The sequence below is a fragment of the Bubalus bubalis genome, chromosome 18 (genome assembly GCF_019923935.1).
Source record: "Bubalus bubalis isolate 160015118507 breed Murrah chromosome 18, NDDB_SH_1, whole genome shotgun sequence".
Classification (NCBI taxonomy): domain Eukaryota; kingdom Metazoa; phylum Chordata; class Mammalia; order Artiodactyla; family Bovidae; genus Bubalus; species Bubalus bubalis.
The window spans coordinates 43,550,295-43,567,857 of NC_059174.1; the positions used below are offsets into that span (position 1 = coordinate 43,550,295).

At 56.4% G+C, this 17,563-nt stretch overlaps 1 protein-coding gene across 1 annotated transcript in view; it reads right to left on the minus strand.

Moving 5' to 3' along the window:
* PEPD (peptidase D) overlaps window positions 1–16,507 on the minus strand; it is a 120,044-nt gene extending 103,537 nt beyond the window's left edge. Inside the window, exons 1-3 of the mRNA XM_025269021.3 lie at window positions 16,413–16,507; window positions 7,779–7,962; window positions 5,794–5,921 (exon numbers count right to left, since the gene is read on the minus strand). Coding sequence (XP_025124806.2) covers window positions 5,794–5,921; window positions 7,779–7,962; window positions 16,413–16,429 — 329 coding nt within the window. The 5' untranslated portion in view covers window positions 16,430–16,507. The remainder of the gene's footprint in view (window positions 1–5,793; window positions 5,922–7,778; window positions 7,963–16,412) is intronic.
* Window positions 16,508–17,563: the final 1,056 nt, after the last annotated feature.

Here is a 17,563-nt window from a genome sequence, read left to right on the forward strand (position 1 = left end):
TCCAGCTGAAGACTAGGAGGGGGGTACTCTTTCTGCCCCCTTCTGATGCCTATGTCAGAAGCTTTCTCTGTCTCCTTTATACTTTAATAAAACTCTATTACACAAAAGCTCTGAGCGATCAAGCCTCGTCTCTGGCCCCGGATTGAATTCTTCTCCTCCGGGGGCCAAGAATCCCGGTGTATTCGCGTGATTCAACAACAACCTTTCACTACCAAGGGGTGACACTCTCAGCACAGCTGACCCTGCAGCCACACACAGAAGCACAGGCCAGAAGGGCAAAGGGTAGGGACCTTGTGTCATCACCATGTTCCTGCTGACTGCCGTGACTCCAGCCCCTGCTAAGGAGGCACAGCATCCTCGGCGGGTGCGCAGTTCACCTGTGGGCCCCCATCGCTCCATCTGCTCCAGCTGTGACAGGCATCAAAAGCAAACTCCCAAAACAGTCAGGAAGAGCTAAGGGCCTGCTTCCGAGGCCGGCCTTGATGATCCGACAGAGGGGCGTCTCGGCCATTAGCCTGGACACCGAGCTTCTCATCTCACCTCCTGTCGGGGACCCTAAACCTCCCAGGTCTTCCAAGCCATCTTGCCAAGGGACACCTCAGGAACCATGCTCCTGCTGGCCCTGCCTGGGTGCGGGGCTGGGGTGTGGGGGGGGGGGGGGTGTAGGCGGGTCTTGGCAATCAGGATTCAGCAGAAACCCAGGAGACTTGAGACCTGGGAACATCTCCATGTATTCAGCCTGATGTCAAGGTCTTAACAGGGAGGAACCGGTGGAGGGGGCGGAGGAGGGAGTAAAGGAGAGAGAAGCACAAGGCAGCTGGGACTCCGCGGGTGGCCCAGGGCTGTGTGCTTGCCTGTCCACCCCTCACCCACCAGCGATGGGCCACTCTACTTGCCACGGGAGCCAAGAAGCCACGAGGGGCCAGCCAGCCCACAGGAGAGCCAGACGCTGCTGCTCTGATGTCCAGGAGGAAGCGAGTTCGGAAGTCAGCCCCACCAAATGCCCTTTGCCCCCCTCAACAAGTCCAGAGTGCACATGGGCCTCAAGGGCCCCGAGTCACCCAACTAGCCACAGGCCTGGCTTTCAGCAGGAATAACCAACTGCATCTCCTCTGGCACTTAGCATGCCATTTCTTCCTAAAGGATAGGGATAGTTAAGTTTGAATAGTACTTATTTTTCATGTTTTGGGGCCAATTCTAGTAAAAATCATTTAAATGGCACCGTAAGAGATAAGTGTGCCAGGCTACCATGTCAAGCCAGCCACCAGAGGGACTGACAGGAAAAGGACCGGCACGTCCACATGAGCCCTGCAGGAGAGGTCCCTGGGCAACTCCATGCCCACTGAGCGCTGGGCTGGCTGCGGCCACACAGAGAGGTGCACGCTGCCCTGACTGCAGTCTGGAGCCCAGCAGGGCAGCTCTGGCCAGATCCCGTCGTATGCGAGATCCAAGTGGCAGCAACTGGATGCGAGAGACTGGGCCAGCAGGGAGGCCAGCCCCACCCCAGAAACTCTCCCTTCAAAAGGAAGGGGCAACCTGAATCTCCCACAACATTGTTAATCAGCTATACGTCAATGCAAAATATTTTTGGTGTTAAAAAATTAATAATAAAAAAATTAAAATTAAAAAAATTTTACAAAAAAGGAAGGGGAAGCTCTGGCAGGAGAGAGGAGGCAAGGCCCCGCCCCAAAGGGATTCACGTCTTCAGGAAGGAGCCGGTGTCCGCGGTCCCGGCCCATGCAAGCCTTCTCCACTGGCAGCTGCGCCCAGCAGGCGACTCAGGGTCAGGGCGGGCGCGGTGAGTGCCAACACCCTGTGTGGGGCCTCCCCTGAGAAGGAAACTTTCAACTAACACGCATGGGGCAGACATAGTGGAACCCTCTAGAAAATGAAATTTCCAAGCACAGGTCTAGCTGGCAAGCTGACCACCTGCATGTGGCTAATGAATCAGTATCAGGGCCGAATTACAGCCGTCAGCATCCATGTCCAGGGGCTGGAGCCTGCCTGCAGTCTTCTCCTCCTGCTCACCACCCAGAGCCCCGCCCCAGCTCCGGAATGAAGGGGGCAACCATGTCGGGGTTCTCTTAGCTTGAGAGAGAAGGGCAGGCCTCTCCATAGTGCGGGTCACTGATCCTGGGGGCAAGGCGGCACTTCTCAGAGAGGCTGGTGTCGGGAGCAGAGGTGATGGAGAGGAGCCCGGCTGAGTGTCCCGGCAAAACCCCTCGCCAGGCCTCAGGCTGCCTGGGGTCAGGTTCCTCACAAACCGCCTGGGGTCAGAGCCAAAGGAATTCCCTTGGTCCTCCTCCTCTGGGAGGCCTGCACCCATCATCACTACCCTGAAGACAGGGGAGCCAGGACCAGGCCACCAGACAGGCTGAGGCAGCCATCATCCTGTGACCCAGCTGTGTGTACAGGGTCGGGAGCAGGGGCTGTGAAAACACCCCACACACCCCACACACGCACCACACCACACACGCCATAGCACACAGCACACACACGTCAGTTCCCACACCAGGAAGTGCCATGTGCAGAGCCTCAGCCCCAGACACAGCTCCCTCCTCCCTACAAACCCCAGGCCAGCCACACTCTCTCACGTTCAAGCCAGAGGTCTCAGCCAGGGGTGGGAGCAGAACACGGCCAGGCTGCTGAGGTCCTAGAAGGGGTCCCCCAACCTGGCCCAGAGTCGCTCATCCTCCATCCGTGCTGAAGCTTCCCCAGGGTGCCAATTTCCCACCTGCTCAGAGGACCCCAGACAGCCCGGGGGCCAAAATTGCCATCAGCTGAGCTGGATTCTGACGGAAATGACAGGAAACACTCTCACATCAAAAAAACCACCAGACTTGTACAAGCAAAAATGCCAAATAAAAACAAAATAGAAGCTACTGCATTCCCTTCCCCACAACGGCCCGAGGTGAGGAACAGCCTGAGCCCCCAGCTCCCGCGGGCCCCTCACATCTGAAGCCTTGATGACAGGACAGGCTGTTTACACAGGAAGCGGCAAATGTGAAGACGGGGGTGCTGTTTCCCTGGGCGACTTCGGATTGCAGTATCTGCCAGCAGGATTTTCAAAAGCCATCAGAGAGAGACTCAGAAGGAAGCTGAGGAGCTGAAGGTCAAACGTTCAGGCTGGTGGGTTTTGATCGAAAAGGCCAGGTATTCCCGCCAGCCTCGCTCCCGCCCTATTGATCAGGAGTGTCTGATCAGCTCTGCACATCAGACTCGGCCGCTCCCCACTCCAGCCCCAGACAGCCCACCCCTTCCACTGCCCTATTCCCGACATGCCGCCTTCTCTCCCGAAGGCTTGGGACATGCGGACTAGTAGAAGGTCACACCAGAGCAGAGGGAGGGGAAGGCTGGATGGGGTAGGCACGGAGGGGAGCCAGGTCTGCCAGAGACAAGGGGCTAGCTCTCTGCTGCAGAGCCAGAATGCCCCTGAGGACCGGCCTGCTCCATCTGGCCTGCCCAGACCACCTGAAGCCTTTCCAACAGGGAGATGCACCCTGCAGACCCATCTGTACCCTCCAAAATCCGTACCACACAGTCAATTGCCCTGGCAAAGCAGGGACAGATTAGAGAAGAACTTTTAACAGCAGTTCTGAAACGCAGCCATGGTCAAAGTGCAGAAGATGATTCCTGTATTACTGAAGACTATGCTCTAGAACAGGCAACCGCTAATGGCTGCTCCCTGACCAGTAAGGTCTGGAGTTTTAAACCCTCATATTAGGACGTCCCTGGTGGTCCAGTGGTTAAGACTCGGCACTTTCACTTCAGGGGACAAGAGTTAGATCCCTAGTTGGGGAACTAGATCCCACATGTCATGCCAAGCGGCCAAAACCAAACCCCCCAAATGCCATTTGGCTGTGGGGAGGCAGGGTGAGACCTGCTCAGCTGTTTGGAGGATCCCCAGGGAAGAAGCCATGCCCTGGAGGATGTCCACTCTACCCGGTGGACAGGCACTCCCTGACTTCTGGCAAGAGTCAGCCCTGTGTAAGCAGCATCAGTGGTCAGAAGTGGTGACACCCTCAGAGCCCCGCCACACCTCCTGATGGAAACTCACTACTGTCCACACCCACGTCTCATGGGGCTGCATCTCTGACGCTATGGGCGTCTCAGCACACCTGGGGCCAGGAGGCAGGGCCATAGGGAGGCTGAAAGGGCGGGCAGGCCAAGGCCACGGGGGCCGCCCAGGCACAGGGGCCCCGGACATGCCACTGGCAGGAAGGGCTGAGGCTACAGCTCTGTGATCACCTCAGGGTGCAGGGAGGGCTCTGGGAGAATCTTTTCACCCAGACCAGATCTAAACTCTCACCAGGAAACTCCTGCAGTCACCAGGGCTTTGTGACAAGCCACCCTGACCCACAGGGGAGTAAAAAATCATGTATCATGCTCACAGACCCTGACGGTCAGGGCTCGGGACAGACTCAAGAGGGCTGAGGCTCCAGCGGGTGGTGCTGGCTGGCAGCCGGGCTCTGGGCCCTCCACACAGGTGAGTCTGGGTTCCTCACCACATGTCAGCTGGGCTCGAGGAGCAAGAGCCTGGTGGAAACTACAGCATAATTTACAGTCTAGCCTCAGAAGTCACAGGCTTCCCTGGTGGCTCAGATGGTAAAGAATCCACCTGCCACGCAGAAGACTTGGGTTCAATTCCTGGGTTGGGTAGATCCCCTGGAGAAGGGAATGGCTACCCACTCCAGTACTCTCGCCTGGGAAATCCCATGGACAGAGGAGTCTGGAGGGCTACAGTCCATGGGGTCACGAAAAGTCAGATACAACTGAGCGACTAACACTCACTTCACTCAGAAGTCACACAGTGACCCAGGCACGTTTATGCATTGAGGCTGTGACCCAGGTCCTGACCGAGTCAGGCAGGAGGGACACGATTCCAACTCTCCATAGGGAATGGCCGTAAATACTGTGGACATTACCAGCTGCCTGTCCCCAGCACCCTCGCTGCCTCACTCCAATGTCACAGCGCAGTGACCGTCCCACAGTGTAACCATGCACAGTGACTAACGGACTAAAGCCCTGGTGATGCCTCGTGAGTGGCATCATGGCTGTTCCACAGATAAGGCATCGGAGGCTAGGACAGTGGTCCGACCCGCTTCCCGGAGAAGCCCACTGAGGTTGGGGGGCCCTGCCCTGGCCCTCTGCACAGATGCCTCGTCATTCAAACCAGCCACAGACCCGCCAGCCTACCTGGCAATGAGCGTTGGGATCACGAGGCAGCCAAGGCTGCAATTTGTACATTAGCCCAGAATAAGCACTCTCCTGGCAGAAATGACATGCTAGAAGGTGGAGAGCATCTAGCGGAATCCTCTGATCGCCTCAAGCATACCCAGTTAAGTACAGCCTCCGCCTCAGCACCTTGGAGCCGGCAGGAATGGCTCCTGGGAGCAGTGGATGTGGCCAAGGGTCCTGACGCTGGCAGACACCCCAGATGATGAGTGTGGCAGCCTCTCAGCCTCACCCAGGCCTCTGGCCCCAAGCTTGTCACACAGCATAGCCCCAGAGCATGACCCTGTCTCCCAGCTGAGCCACCGGAGCCAGGGCCTACATCCTCAGCCCCTCATGGCTTAGCCCAGTGAAGACAGTCTGCAGCTCCAGCTCTGACACTCCTTCCCATCCAAGGGCACAGGGCTCCGGCCCAGAGCAGACTGTTAGTACACTTGCCCAGTAACCCTTGCCCCTTGCTAACCCTCCCCCGCTGCCACTCACAGGCCAGGCCCTGCCCCCGCCCCCAGCCAGCCAGCCAGTGGTCAGCAGGCACGGTCGCAGCCCCAGACTGCTCCTTACTTTCCCATCCAGGTGGCATGGCTGGGAGGAAGCCTGGGCACAAACAGAGTCGACATCCCGGTGTCCACGTTGATCACGCCATAGCAGCCCGGCTCGGTGACACCAAATGCCCAGTGAAAGAAGGACTCCTGTGGGAACAAGGACACAGGTCACCCAGTTGGCAGGACGGAAACTTAAAGCACAAGGAGAGAGGTGGAGAGTCTGACCGAGCGCCCTCCTTCCCACACCCCAGAGAGTCGGCTCGGGCTCACCGGCTCTTAAAGTCTGACCCCAGGCTCACACCGCCCTGCATCTCAGCACTGTGCCCCCTCCAAGCAACTGCCATCTTCTCCTTCCTCCTGGCTGGCTGCCCAGACCCTGCTTCATGCCCGTGTCCCAGCCCCACCCGCCACCCCCACCTTCCCTGCCACATCCCTCAGGTCCCAGACGGGACAGGTTAAGACACAGGTGCCCATGAGCATCACAGATCTGACAACGCCCTACCCACATCCCCCTGTCCCTCCCCACCTCTCTGCCACCCCCACTGCCTGCAGGCAGGCAAGGTGCCACCTTGACTTAAGACGCCCAGGCCAGGCATCTGCTCAGAAGCAGATTCCTCCATTTAAGACTTCTTCCTTCCTTCTCCCGCCCCCGGGGCAGCTGATGACTTCAGTGTTTAGCATTAAACATGGAGCTAAAATATCGTTGTAAAGGTATGAAGTGGAGGAGGCGCCCTTCTAAAATTAATCTTGCATAAAACATCAGTAAAGGAGCCAACAGCTGAATTTAGGAGATTGGTTTTTAAACCACAGACTATGGAAACCTCAAGAAGCATCAGGACGAGGCAGAGAAAACTTATTTAGACCTCCACGTCTCCCGCAACCCGGGGACGACAGGAACGAAGAGGCAGAGGGAAGCCCTCCAGTAGGAGACACTTTCTTTCCGTGGAAGATGCTGCGTGCACCATGGCTCCCAGCAGTGGATCTAGGCCTGTGCCCCATAGGGTGGACACTGTCCAGCTGCAGAGGCCACGCCTTGCTGCCCACGCTCCATGCTCAGCTCCCTTCCCATTCCTCTGCCTGCTCCCTGACCTGGATGTTCGACAGCCATGTCCTCTAGGCCTTGCCTGGCCCCAGGGAGTTCCCAGTGCGTCAGACCCCTGCTCTGGAAGATTTGGAGTTGGCAGATGGGTTCCAATTAATCCCAGATCCCGCTCTGAGTCTGTTTCCTCATCTGTAAAGTGGGGCCAGCCTAGGACCCCCTGGATGAGCCTCTGATGACTGTCCTTGTTCCTGTCTCTGGGAACTGAGTGATGCCAGAGGCCATCACGTCCAGGCTGGCTTTCTACAGCTTGGCCACCCGCCACCATCCCCCAGGGCTCTAGAACCTTGCGGAGCCCCTGGATCACTTCCCAGGGGAGGAAACCAAACCCAAGAGGTCAGCACTGGCAAAGCTGGGATGAATGCCAGGGCGCTGGACTCCTGCTCAGACTCTGCTCCCATGCCTCCTCCTCCCAGGACCTCTGCAGTGCCAGTCCATTCTCCTTGCTGTGGCAAAATCTGGTCGCAGGAACTCAGCCCTCCCCATCAGCACCTCTCCTGGCCCAGGGAAGGCTGCCCAGCCCACCCTCTGGGTCTAATCCTGTGGATACCATTCCCCCACCTAGAATACCCATCCCCAGCTCCACCCGTCAGAATGCACGCTGGCCTTCAGGATCCACACCCAATACTGCCTCCTCCAGGAAGCCTTGCCTGCTTGCTCCCCAGGAACATCATCCCTCTGTGCTCTGATCTGAGAGAGCTGAGGCTAACTGGTGACGGCTCTGCCCTCCGGAGTGGGGCCCCCTGGGGACCTCAGCCTTGGCCTGCCTTCAGAGAACCTCCTCCAGGTCCCTCAGGAGCGCAGAGTTGCCCAGACCCACCGGGCCTGATGCTGGAGGAGGGCACACGGCCCACTGGAGGCCCAGTGCACACCCAGAGAGGCGGGAAGCTGCCGGCAGGGCTCACCTGGCGGAAGAGCACCCCGGTGTCGGTGCAGTAGCGCTGAGTCTCCTCGCCGCCCTGCAGCACCACCGCGGAGCCCGCCTGCACCGCCGGGTTCTTCCGCAGCCGCTCACACAGGCGCTGCCTGTTCAGCGCGAAGAGTGCCAGCGGCACCTTCAGGGTTTCGTTCCCCAGCCAAAATAAGGGTCTGCAAAGACACGAGCAGGCTTCTATTAGCACCACCAGGCATGTGTCCTATGCACAGTCTGGGGCGGCCGCAGGACCCAGCCTGGCACCAGACCCCCACTAGTACGTGGCAAGCTGATCCAAGCTCGATCTGCGTGTGGCCCGGGAACAGCTCCTCGCGGGGCTGCCGGTGGACCACAGGGGCTGTCAACCACACCCTCCCCTCCTGGCCCTGAGCGTCAGACAAGTGGGATGAGGGGCAGCTGGGTCTGTTTAACCAGTAGACAGATGAGCCCACGGTTGGAAACTCTATAACGATGCCCAGACACATCCCCTACCCTCCAGTTCCTGCCCTCAAGGACCTTCTCATCCATGTGAGATTTGGCCCAGACAACACTGGATCCCTGCCCACGTGTCTGCAGGCTGCATCTTCTCTGTAGGTCACAGACCCAGCAGCCCAGGCTGTTCCTCACCTGAGCTGGGACACCCTCCTGTCCTCAACACACACACACACACACACCACACACGGCACTCAGCACAAGACACACACACACACACACACACACACACACACACAGCACTCAGCACCAGGCACTGAGCGAGCCAGGCCTATATGTGCCAAATGACTGAGGGGGAACCATGACAAGAGGGACCTGGAAGTTGCGGCCTTTGGGCCGAGGTTTCCCCTCCACCTGGGCGTGGCCTGTGCTACCCCTCCTGTTTCTCCCCACCCCCCCAACCCCCTGAGTTGCTCCAGCATCAGTTTTCCCCTCTGGGGACCATTCTCAGCATTCAGATGTACAGGAACCTCACCCATCTTTAAAATAAATAAGTTAAAAATACACCCCTTGACCCCTACACCCACCAGCATCTACTTCTCTCTCTGTGCAATAAAATCCTCTGTGGAGTCACCCAGCTGTTCCCCATGTCCTGGCTGCCCCAGCACACTTAGAACCCTGTGCAGACTTCCTCCCAGCCACAAGGTGCTGAGGCGGGCCACACAGGCATCATACTCTTCCCTAAAGCCCAAGAACACTCCCACCTGGGACCTTCCTGTTCCCCGTAAGGAACACCCTCTACCAGTGCCGACCAGGTTCATGTTCTTGCTTCATCCAGGCCTCTGCAGAAAAACCCCCTCTTCCCCGAAGCTTTTCCAACAACCCCACCCAAACCTATCCTCTTCCCACCTCTCTAGAGCACGCATCACTGTCTAATAGTATATGTTTACTTGCTCGTTGTCTCCCCAGGTAAAATGTAAGCTCCATGAGGGTGGGGACCGCCTCCTTCCAGGCCCCTAAAACAGTGCTGCATGCATACTAAGTCACTTCAGTTGTGTCCAACTCTTTGCGACCCTGTGGACCGTAGCCCACCAAGCTCCTCTGTCCACGGGATTCTCCAGGCAAGAATACTGGAGTAGGGTTGCCATGCCCTCCTCCAGGGGATCTTGCACACCCAGGGGTCGAGCCCAGGTCTGTTACATCTCCTGCACTGGCAGGTGGGTTCTTTATCACTGGCGTCGCCTGGGAAGCCCAAAACAGCAGTGCATGAATGACTAAATGGAGGAAGGGCAGTCCCAGTGAGTGGGCTGGCGGCCAGCAAGGTCGGGGCCAGGGGGCAGGAGTTAGGCAGGGGCGTGTGACCTGTGCGGGGGGAGGCCCTGCAGGCTCTCTGGCCAGCGGAGGTCCAGGAGGGCAGGGACAGCCCAGAGAGAGGGGGCGCTGCCTGGGCTGCAGTGAGAGATGGTGCTCACAGGTGAGGTCCGCCTCCGTCTGCTAGAACAGAAACCCCATGAGCCCAGAGAGCTGGGTCTGCTCTGGTCCGTGCCGCCCCGCATCAAGCTCTGTGCTGGGCATGTGGCAAGTGCTCAATAAAGATTTGCTGAGTGAGCAACTGTCACAGCGTGGGGCCACCCACACAGCTGTGCAAAGCTGCCACATCAGCCCCAGAGGGGAAGGAAGCCCCACCCTTGGACCAGCCTGGCCAGGAAGGGTAGAGAGGTCCTGCCCACCCCAACATGCTGACGGGACTAGAGCCTGAGGGTGGACACAAGGGGCCAGGGCTTCCTCTCAGCCAGGCCACTTGCCTGCCATGCTCAGCACCCAGATGAAAGGAAGGGGTGACGGCTCACAAACAGGCCAGCATCCCAGCTTCAGTCAGGAACTGAAAGTGCAGCCGCCAGCACCCCTGAACAGAGTCCTTGTGTTCCCCCATTCTTTCCCCTCACTCAGCAAAGCCAGGGTGGGCTCAGCGAAGAGCCTCGTCTTGTTGGACTCCTGACAGCACAGAAGGGGCAGCACCGCTGCAGACGCCCCGGCCAAAGCTGCCTAGACCCATGCAGACTCAACAGCACCAGTGCCTAAAAATGCCCAGCCTCGGCCCCCAGCCTGCAAAGCCCACCCACCTAAGCTCCCTCTGCCCACGGACCCCACCCCCCTCACCTCCCTCCTTAAACACACCAGGTACCAGCTCCTGGGGTGGCTCAGTGGTAAAGAATCCGCCTGTGATACAGAAGATGTGAGCTCGATCCCTGGGTTGGGAAGCTCCCCTGGAAAAGGAAAATGGCAACCCACTCCAGTATTCTTGCCTGGAAAATCCCAAGGATGGAATAGCCTGGTGGGCTACAGTCCATGGGGTCGCAAAAGAGTTGGACATGACTTAGCAACTAAACAACAACAAAACCAGCTGACACCGCATCCCTGGATCCCTGGAACCTGGAAGGCTCTCAGAAGGGCTAGGCGTCATCTGATCTGGGCTTCCTTGGTGGCTCAAACGGTAAAGAATCCGCCCACAATGCGGGAGATCTGGGTTTGATCCCTGGGTTGGGAAGATCCCCCTGGAGAATGGAACGGCTATCCACTCCAGTATTCTGGCCTGGAGAATTCCATGGACGGAGGAGCCTGGAAGGCTACAGTCTGTGGGGTCGAAAAGAGTTGGACGCAAGTGAACAACTTTCACTTCATCTTATCCAGAACTTTCTGAGAGACCTAAACTCCTCAGGGCACCTGGACAGGAGTTTTCTGGCCCAAGGGCCGAGCAGTGCAGGTCAAGACAGGAAACTCGACAAGCTACCCTCCCTGGGAGCATGAGCTGCTGCTGCAAAGGAAATCGACAATACTACCTAATCCTGCATGGGCTCAGCCAGAACAGAGAAAGGCAGCCTGGCCAGAGCCCCCAGGCAGGCCGACGGCTGCAGTCATTTATTACTGCAGGGCACCCCGGAATCCAGGGGTATAGAGACATGCCCTTTGATTTCTCAAGGCATAAACCAACCCTCAGAGAGAATCTTGGGCTCAGAGCCATCACAGGTGGCTTCTCCCTGCAAGTTCAGCAAAAGCAGCACTAATAAAACATCCCCACCTGGTTTCTGCTGGAGCTTTTGCTAACTGGCATCTGGAATTTAAAAGGCAAAAGCCAGGTCATCTCCAAGTCCAAGTGTAAATAAGGCACACTTTACTGCAGGCAGCCAAGGGCAGGGGCAACGCCCGGGGAGATAGTAGGGGCTGGCAGATAAAGACTCCAGGGTATCAAAGAGACCCACAGAACAAGCTCTAGCCCTCATGGGCCAGCCCACCCCCTGTCAACAGCCAGAGCCCAGGAAACAGCCAGTGACCTGCCCCCAGGGAAGGTGTGACACTGATCCCCAGGAAAACTTCTCCTGTCCCCCAATTCAGTACCGAGCCACCTCTCCTTTCCCTCAATGGCTACCTGCTGGGTTCTCACCCCAGGGATTAACGCACAGAGTTTAGGGACTCCATCTACTTGAATGGGGAAAAAAAGTTATACCTTTATTTTCTCTAACCTCTCTTTCAAATTAACACTTTCTTCAGTTATTAACATAAGCAAAAACCACAACAGTATCAGCAGTGCATGAATCTATCAACAGAAATCAGTATTTTCATGTCACCTTATTGATGTCACCATATCTCAAGATTACCACTTTTACTCAGCACTACTTCAACATTAAGGTTAGACCTGCTGCTTTTACTATTTAAGGTGTTAATAAAGAAGCATATATTATTATACCACAAATTTGTTTCCTAACATCTTAGTAACTGTGTTCCTATATAATTGGTTCTCCTTGTGAAGTGAAGTGAAGTCGCTCAGTCGTGCCCGACTCTTTGTGACCCCATGGACAGTAGCCTGCACCAAGCTCCTCCATCCATAGGATTTTCAAGGCACGAGTACTGAGTGGGTTGCCATTTCCTTCTCCAGGGAATCTTCCCAACCCAGGGATCGAACCCAGGTCTCTCGCATTGTAGACAGACGCTTTACCGTCTGAGCCACCAGGGAAGTCCTCATTTGTAATTTATTTCATCATGTTGTCGTTGCTTAGCCGCTCAGTCGTGTCCGACTCTTTGCAACCCCATGGACGATAGCATGCCAGGCTCCTATGTCCATGGGATTTCCCAGGCAAGAATACTGGCGTAGATTGCCATTTCCTTCTCCAGGGGACCTTCCCGACCCAGGAATTGAACCTGCATCTTCTGCATTGGCAGGTGGATTCTTTATCACTGAGCCACCTGGGAATCATGCTGGGAGGGATAAAAAGGTCTCATGGATGCCCATGGGGTCCATAGCATGGATGAGGACAACATCCTTGCCCTGTGATGTGACACCACTTCTGAATGGGGCCATGCTGCTAAGCTCCCAGCAAGAGAGGCCAGCCAAGGACGGGCCTAATTCCTCAGCCACAGCCTCCGGCTCAGGCCAGGCACTGAACCCTCTGGCTGACTGACAGCAAGGCCAGCCATCTCACCCTGGCTGAAGGGGCCTCCCAGCAGCTGGCCGGCATCTCCCACCCTGCCTACCCTTCTCCTGAGGAGGGTCAGCAGGGCTAAGCACACCCAGGGACCTGTGTGGAGGCAGACCAGGCCTCAGACAGGGCCTGGGAGAGCAAAGGGGTCCTCATTGGTCAGTCTGCCTCCCACAGACCCACCCCTCACCCCAGCCCCCAAGGTCAGCCCATTGTCTCTTCTCCAAGAGCACAAGGTTCATATCAGGGTGGAGACAGGCTCTGATTCAGAATCTAACTCCTCCAGATACTTGCTCTCCAGAAACGCTGACTCCAGTGTGACCTATGAACCCACAGGGACACATCCAGGACAGCTCACCTGCTGCTCCTCGCTGGGCAAAAGCCTTCTGGGCAGCAGCCCCTCCACCCCGAGTGTCACTCACAGAGTTAAAGATATTCCTTCATCCTGTTCAGAGTTCTGTCCCCAATCCCACCCATAGCTCCCTTCCTCAATTTCTGAAGGCTCCATGGAACGCAGGATGGCATGCTGGACCAATATAGAGAAATCATTAGGTACCATGTCACCCAGAACCAATCACAAGGCGGCCACGGGGCCCTAGAGACACACACTGAAGTAGTCCCTGGGCTTAAGGATGCCAGCAGAGGCATGAAGGGAAGCAGCCCCTCACCTGACCACTATGGGCAGGCATGCAGATGCAGAAAAGCATCCTGCCAGCAGGGAAAAACTGGGATTCTCTGAAGTTCTGAGAAGGAAGCTTTGACTGGAGGTCCAAATCGGGGAGGCGGTGGGGGGAAGGAGGTCAGGAAAGGCTTCTAGGAGGTACCACCTGAGCTGAGCCTGCAAGTATGAGAATATGTGAGAGGATGAGGGCGGTCCAGGGCCAGCCAGTGAGTGGGCAGAGGGAGGAGGAGAAAGAAAAAAGCCACAAAGGGTATCAATGCAGCAGCTCTGGCTACAGCCCAGCAGTTTCACCTCTGTCCGTGCAAAGCAATCTTGAAGTCCTTGCCCAGGCTGGTAGGACAAAGCAGGATCAACCCTGAAACACTCCTCAGAGTAGCAGTTCAAGTTTCCAGTTGAACCTGAGATGCTAGCTTAGGGCTTCCACTGCTCCCCAAATCACATGGAGCACAAACAAGCACCTCGGCCTCCTGGCCTCCCGGGGCCCAGGATCTGGAAGGACTCTTGTTGTTTAGTCGCTAAGTCGTGCCCAATTCTTTGAGACCCCATGGACTGTAGCCCACCAGGCTCCATGGGATTTCCCAGGTAAGAATACTGGAGTGGGTTGCTATTTCCTTCTCCAGGAGATCTTCCCAATGCAGGGAGCAAATCCACATCTCCTGCATTGGCAGGTGGATTCTTTACCACTGAGCCACCAGGGAAGCTCCATGTTCAGGGAGGACTCTATAGGCAACCAAATTCAACTCCTGGGAGCCTGTGGCTATGACTCGGTGGCACGGTGCCTCATTATGCCTGATGCTCTGATATGCCCTGAGTATGTCTGGGGACCTTGAAGAACTATAATGACAGCAGTAAAGCCATTCTTCAAGGTCCCCAGACATACTAGGGCACAGCTTTGCTGGAAACACACTCAAAGCCTCTTCCACCTAAGGAAGTTGCTGGGTTCCAAGTGTCCAGCAGGGCAACCAATACCAGCCTGGGGTGGTTCTTGCCAAGGAGGGCCTGTCAAGCTCTGGAAGCTACCTCTCAGGTCTCCCTGCCAATTACACACTTCTCCAAGACCTCTGTCAGTCAGTTTTTACTACACATGGCCCAGAGAATCAGCTTTGCTATAAAGGCCTTCCCTCCAGGATTCAGCCAGCTTTAGGCTCATGCCCATCCAATCACCAGCCTGGCTCATTGTACCTTTGGTAGCACAGCACGGAGCCCTGAACCCAAATGTAGCAACTGGAACTCCCTGTGACCACATGGTAGCCCAGATACAGTGGAAATAGAACCACATCTGGGTAGCCCGCACCTACTGCTCACTCTGCTCTTTAAGACAGGGTCACAGGCTGGGTTCAAGGATCTGACCCTGGATTCCGTGACATTCATGTGAGACTTAGCAAGCACAGTTATCTGCCTGAGGGTTACTCAAGGACTAACACAAATGCCATCCAAGGAGTGAAGCCCACCCACACTCTTCCCTGAGCTCAGAACCCGTGCCCGTCCAAGGCACTCATCAAGACTAGAGGCAGACAGATGGATGACATATACCCAGGTGGCCTGTGAACGCCTAAGGGTAGGCCCAGTACACTTTCTGGAATACAGCAGGGGCCTATTATGTGTTTGATTTGTATGTCCTAAGCTCTCCCAACCTCGGGGGCCAACTAAGGGGGCCATTTTCTGTTGCCATTCTCCCTACCTTCCAAAGAGAGACACCCATTTAGTCCACCAGTTTCCCCATTCTGATCTCAGTTCTGGCCTAGCATCAAGGGCAATGCCTTCGCTCTATCTACCACACCCCTTTCCAGCCCCAGCATCTCCAGGCCCAGGTCTTGCCCTGAACTCACACAGAGCTCAGAAGATAGTTATCTAAAAGGCAGATCTGAGCAGATTAAAACCCTTGGAATGTCCCAGTCCCTTAGGACAAAGTCTAGAAAAGCCAGCTAGGACACCATGCCCTCCAGCACAGGGACACACGCCATTGTCCCCTGTCCCTGGAACACTCTCAACCTTTGTTGGGAATGTTCCTTCATCTGGGACACTCCCCAATGCTTCAGTGGGCCCATCTGTCCACACTTCCTTCCACCAAGAACACTCACCATTCTTCTATTGGGCAGAATTTATGAGGCATGTGTGCAAGGCAAATGAGGCCCAGGGGTGAAGGAGACAAAGGCCCTGATCTCACACTCTAAAAGGAGAGAAGACAAGAACAGGTTCGTTGGGTTTTTTGTTGTTGTTGTTGTTTTGTTTTGTTTTTTAAGGTACTATATTATTTACCAAGTGGTGCTAAGAGTGGAGAAGGCAATGGCACCCCACTCCAGTACTCTTGCCTGGAAAACCCCATGGATGGAGGAGCCTGGTGGGCTGTAGTCCATGGGGTCTCCAAGAGTCCTACACGACTGAGCGACTTCACTTTCACTTTTCACTTTCATGCATTGGAGAAGGAAATGGCAACCCACTCCAGTGTTCTTGCCTGGAGAATCCCAGGGATGGGGGAGCCTGGTGGGCTGCCGTCTATGGGGTCACACAGAGTCGGACACGACTGAAGTGACTTAGCAGCAGCAGCTAAGAGTGGGAAAGGTACTTCGAGAAGGCTTCTCTGAGGAGGTCCCATCTGGGCCCTGAAGGAAGAGTGGAATTGCCTAGCTAGGGGAGAGGATTCCAAGGCCATCTCAAATGCTGCCTCTTCCCCGGATCCCCAGGTCCCCAGCACCCTGGCAACGCGGCCTTCCCATCGGAGTTCCGTGACTGAACGCGAGCGTGGATCCGAGACCCAACTCGGCCGTACAGTGGGGACAACACACACGCGGGCGGGGCCTGAGCGCCACGGCGGCCCTGAAGGCAATGGGCAGCGGCCAGGGAGGGGACTCGCAGCCAGACGCCCAGCGCTCGGAGGACCGACCCGCGCGAAGAAGCGCGCTGCCCACGGCCACACTGCACGCCCTGCGGGTACGCGGCCTGGCAGCGCGGGGCTCTCACCCGCTGTCCAATCGGCAGGCCCAAGGCCCCCGCTCCGCGCCGCCGGCCAAGGGCCAGGGACAGCGGCAGCACTCACCCGGTGGCCGCCGCCATGCTTCCCCAGCTCCAGCGTCACGTGAAATGGGGCGTCAGCTGAGCCCGACCAGGTCCCATTTCGGGGGGCGGGGCCAGGGCGGGGCTTGACGGGCGGGGCCGAGAGCCCCTGTCCAGTCCCCTCCGGCGAAGCGCTCCCTCCCGACCCGGAGGGGCGGAGCCCTGGAGGAGGTGGAAAATCTGTCTGGTCGCCCGCAGGCGACGGGTGCGGCTGGGGTGCGGACAGAGGCCTTTTCAGAGCAGAAGAGAACGTACCCAAGGCAGTGAATACCTTGATTCTGCCCTTGACTCGACGTCTCAGCCTGCCCAGGGGGAAAGACACCTTGAGAGAGGAGCTTCTGACCCAGTCTAGTAACGGGCAGAGGTGACAGTGGTTGGCTTAAGAAGGGAAATGGCTTGAGCAAAGGCCAGGGCAATTGAAGTAACCAGAAGTTCAGTGTCCAAGAAAGAGGGGAGGTGCAGCCTCAGAGGTGAGCAAGGGTCAGATCTTGCACTGCCTTGAAAACGGGGCTAGGGAGTTAGATCTGTTGGGACCTTTCTAAGCTCACTCAACTGCATGGTGGAGAAGAACCTGAAGGCAGGGCGGCCAGTGAGGAGGGATAGGGAGAAGTAGCCACAGGGAAGAGCACAGTTCAGGATGGAGAATCTATCAGAGGTCACCTCCCCCCCAACCCCACGCCTTTGCCCTGCTGTGCACTCTTGTTGGGTGCAGGGTCCTCCAGAGAGTTGAGAAGTGGGGCAGGAAGGGGGATGGTGAGTAGATATTCCAAGTGTTGACTAAAGAAAATGTACAGTTGACAGTTACAAGTTAAGTTTTATTTGGGACAAAATGAGGACTGCAGCCCGGGAGGCAGCATCTCAGATAGTTCTGAGAGACTGCTCCAAAGCAGCAGTGGCAGAAGGTCAATATATAAGGTTTTGGTGAAGGGGGCATTCAATACCCTGAAGCATTCATTTTACTAAAGGTTTTTGTTAGTCATGAGGATCTGATGTCACCATGAAGGGACTCAGTGCTTCTCTGAACCTGAGAAGATGCAAGGATTGAGATCATAAAGTCTGTTTCTAAAAACATCCATCTGTCTAAAGACGTATCCCACCAGATTCCCTGGAGCAAGGAGTGCCTCACTCCAACCT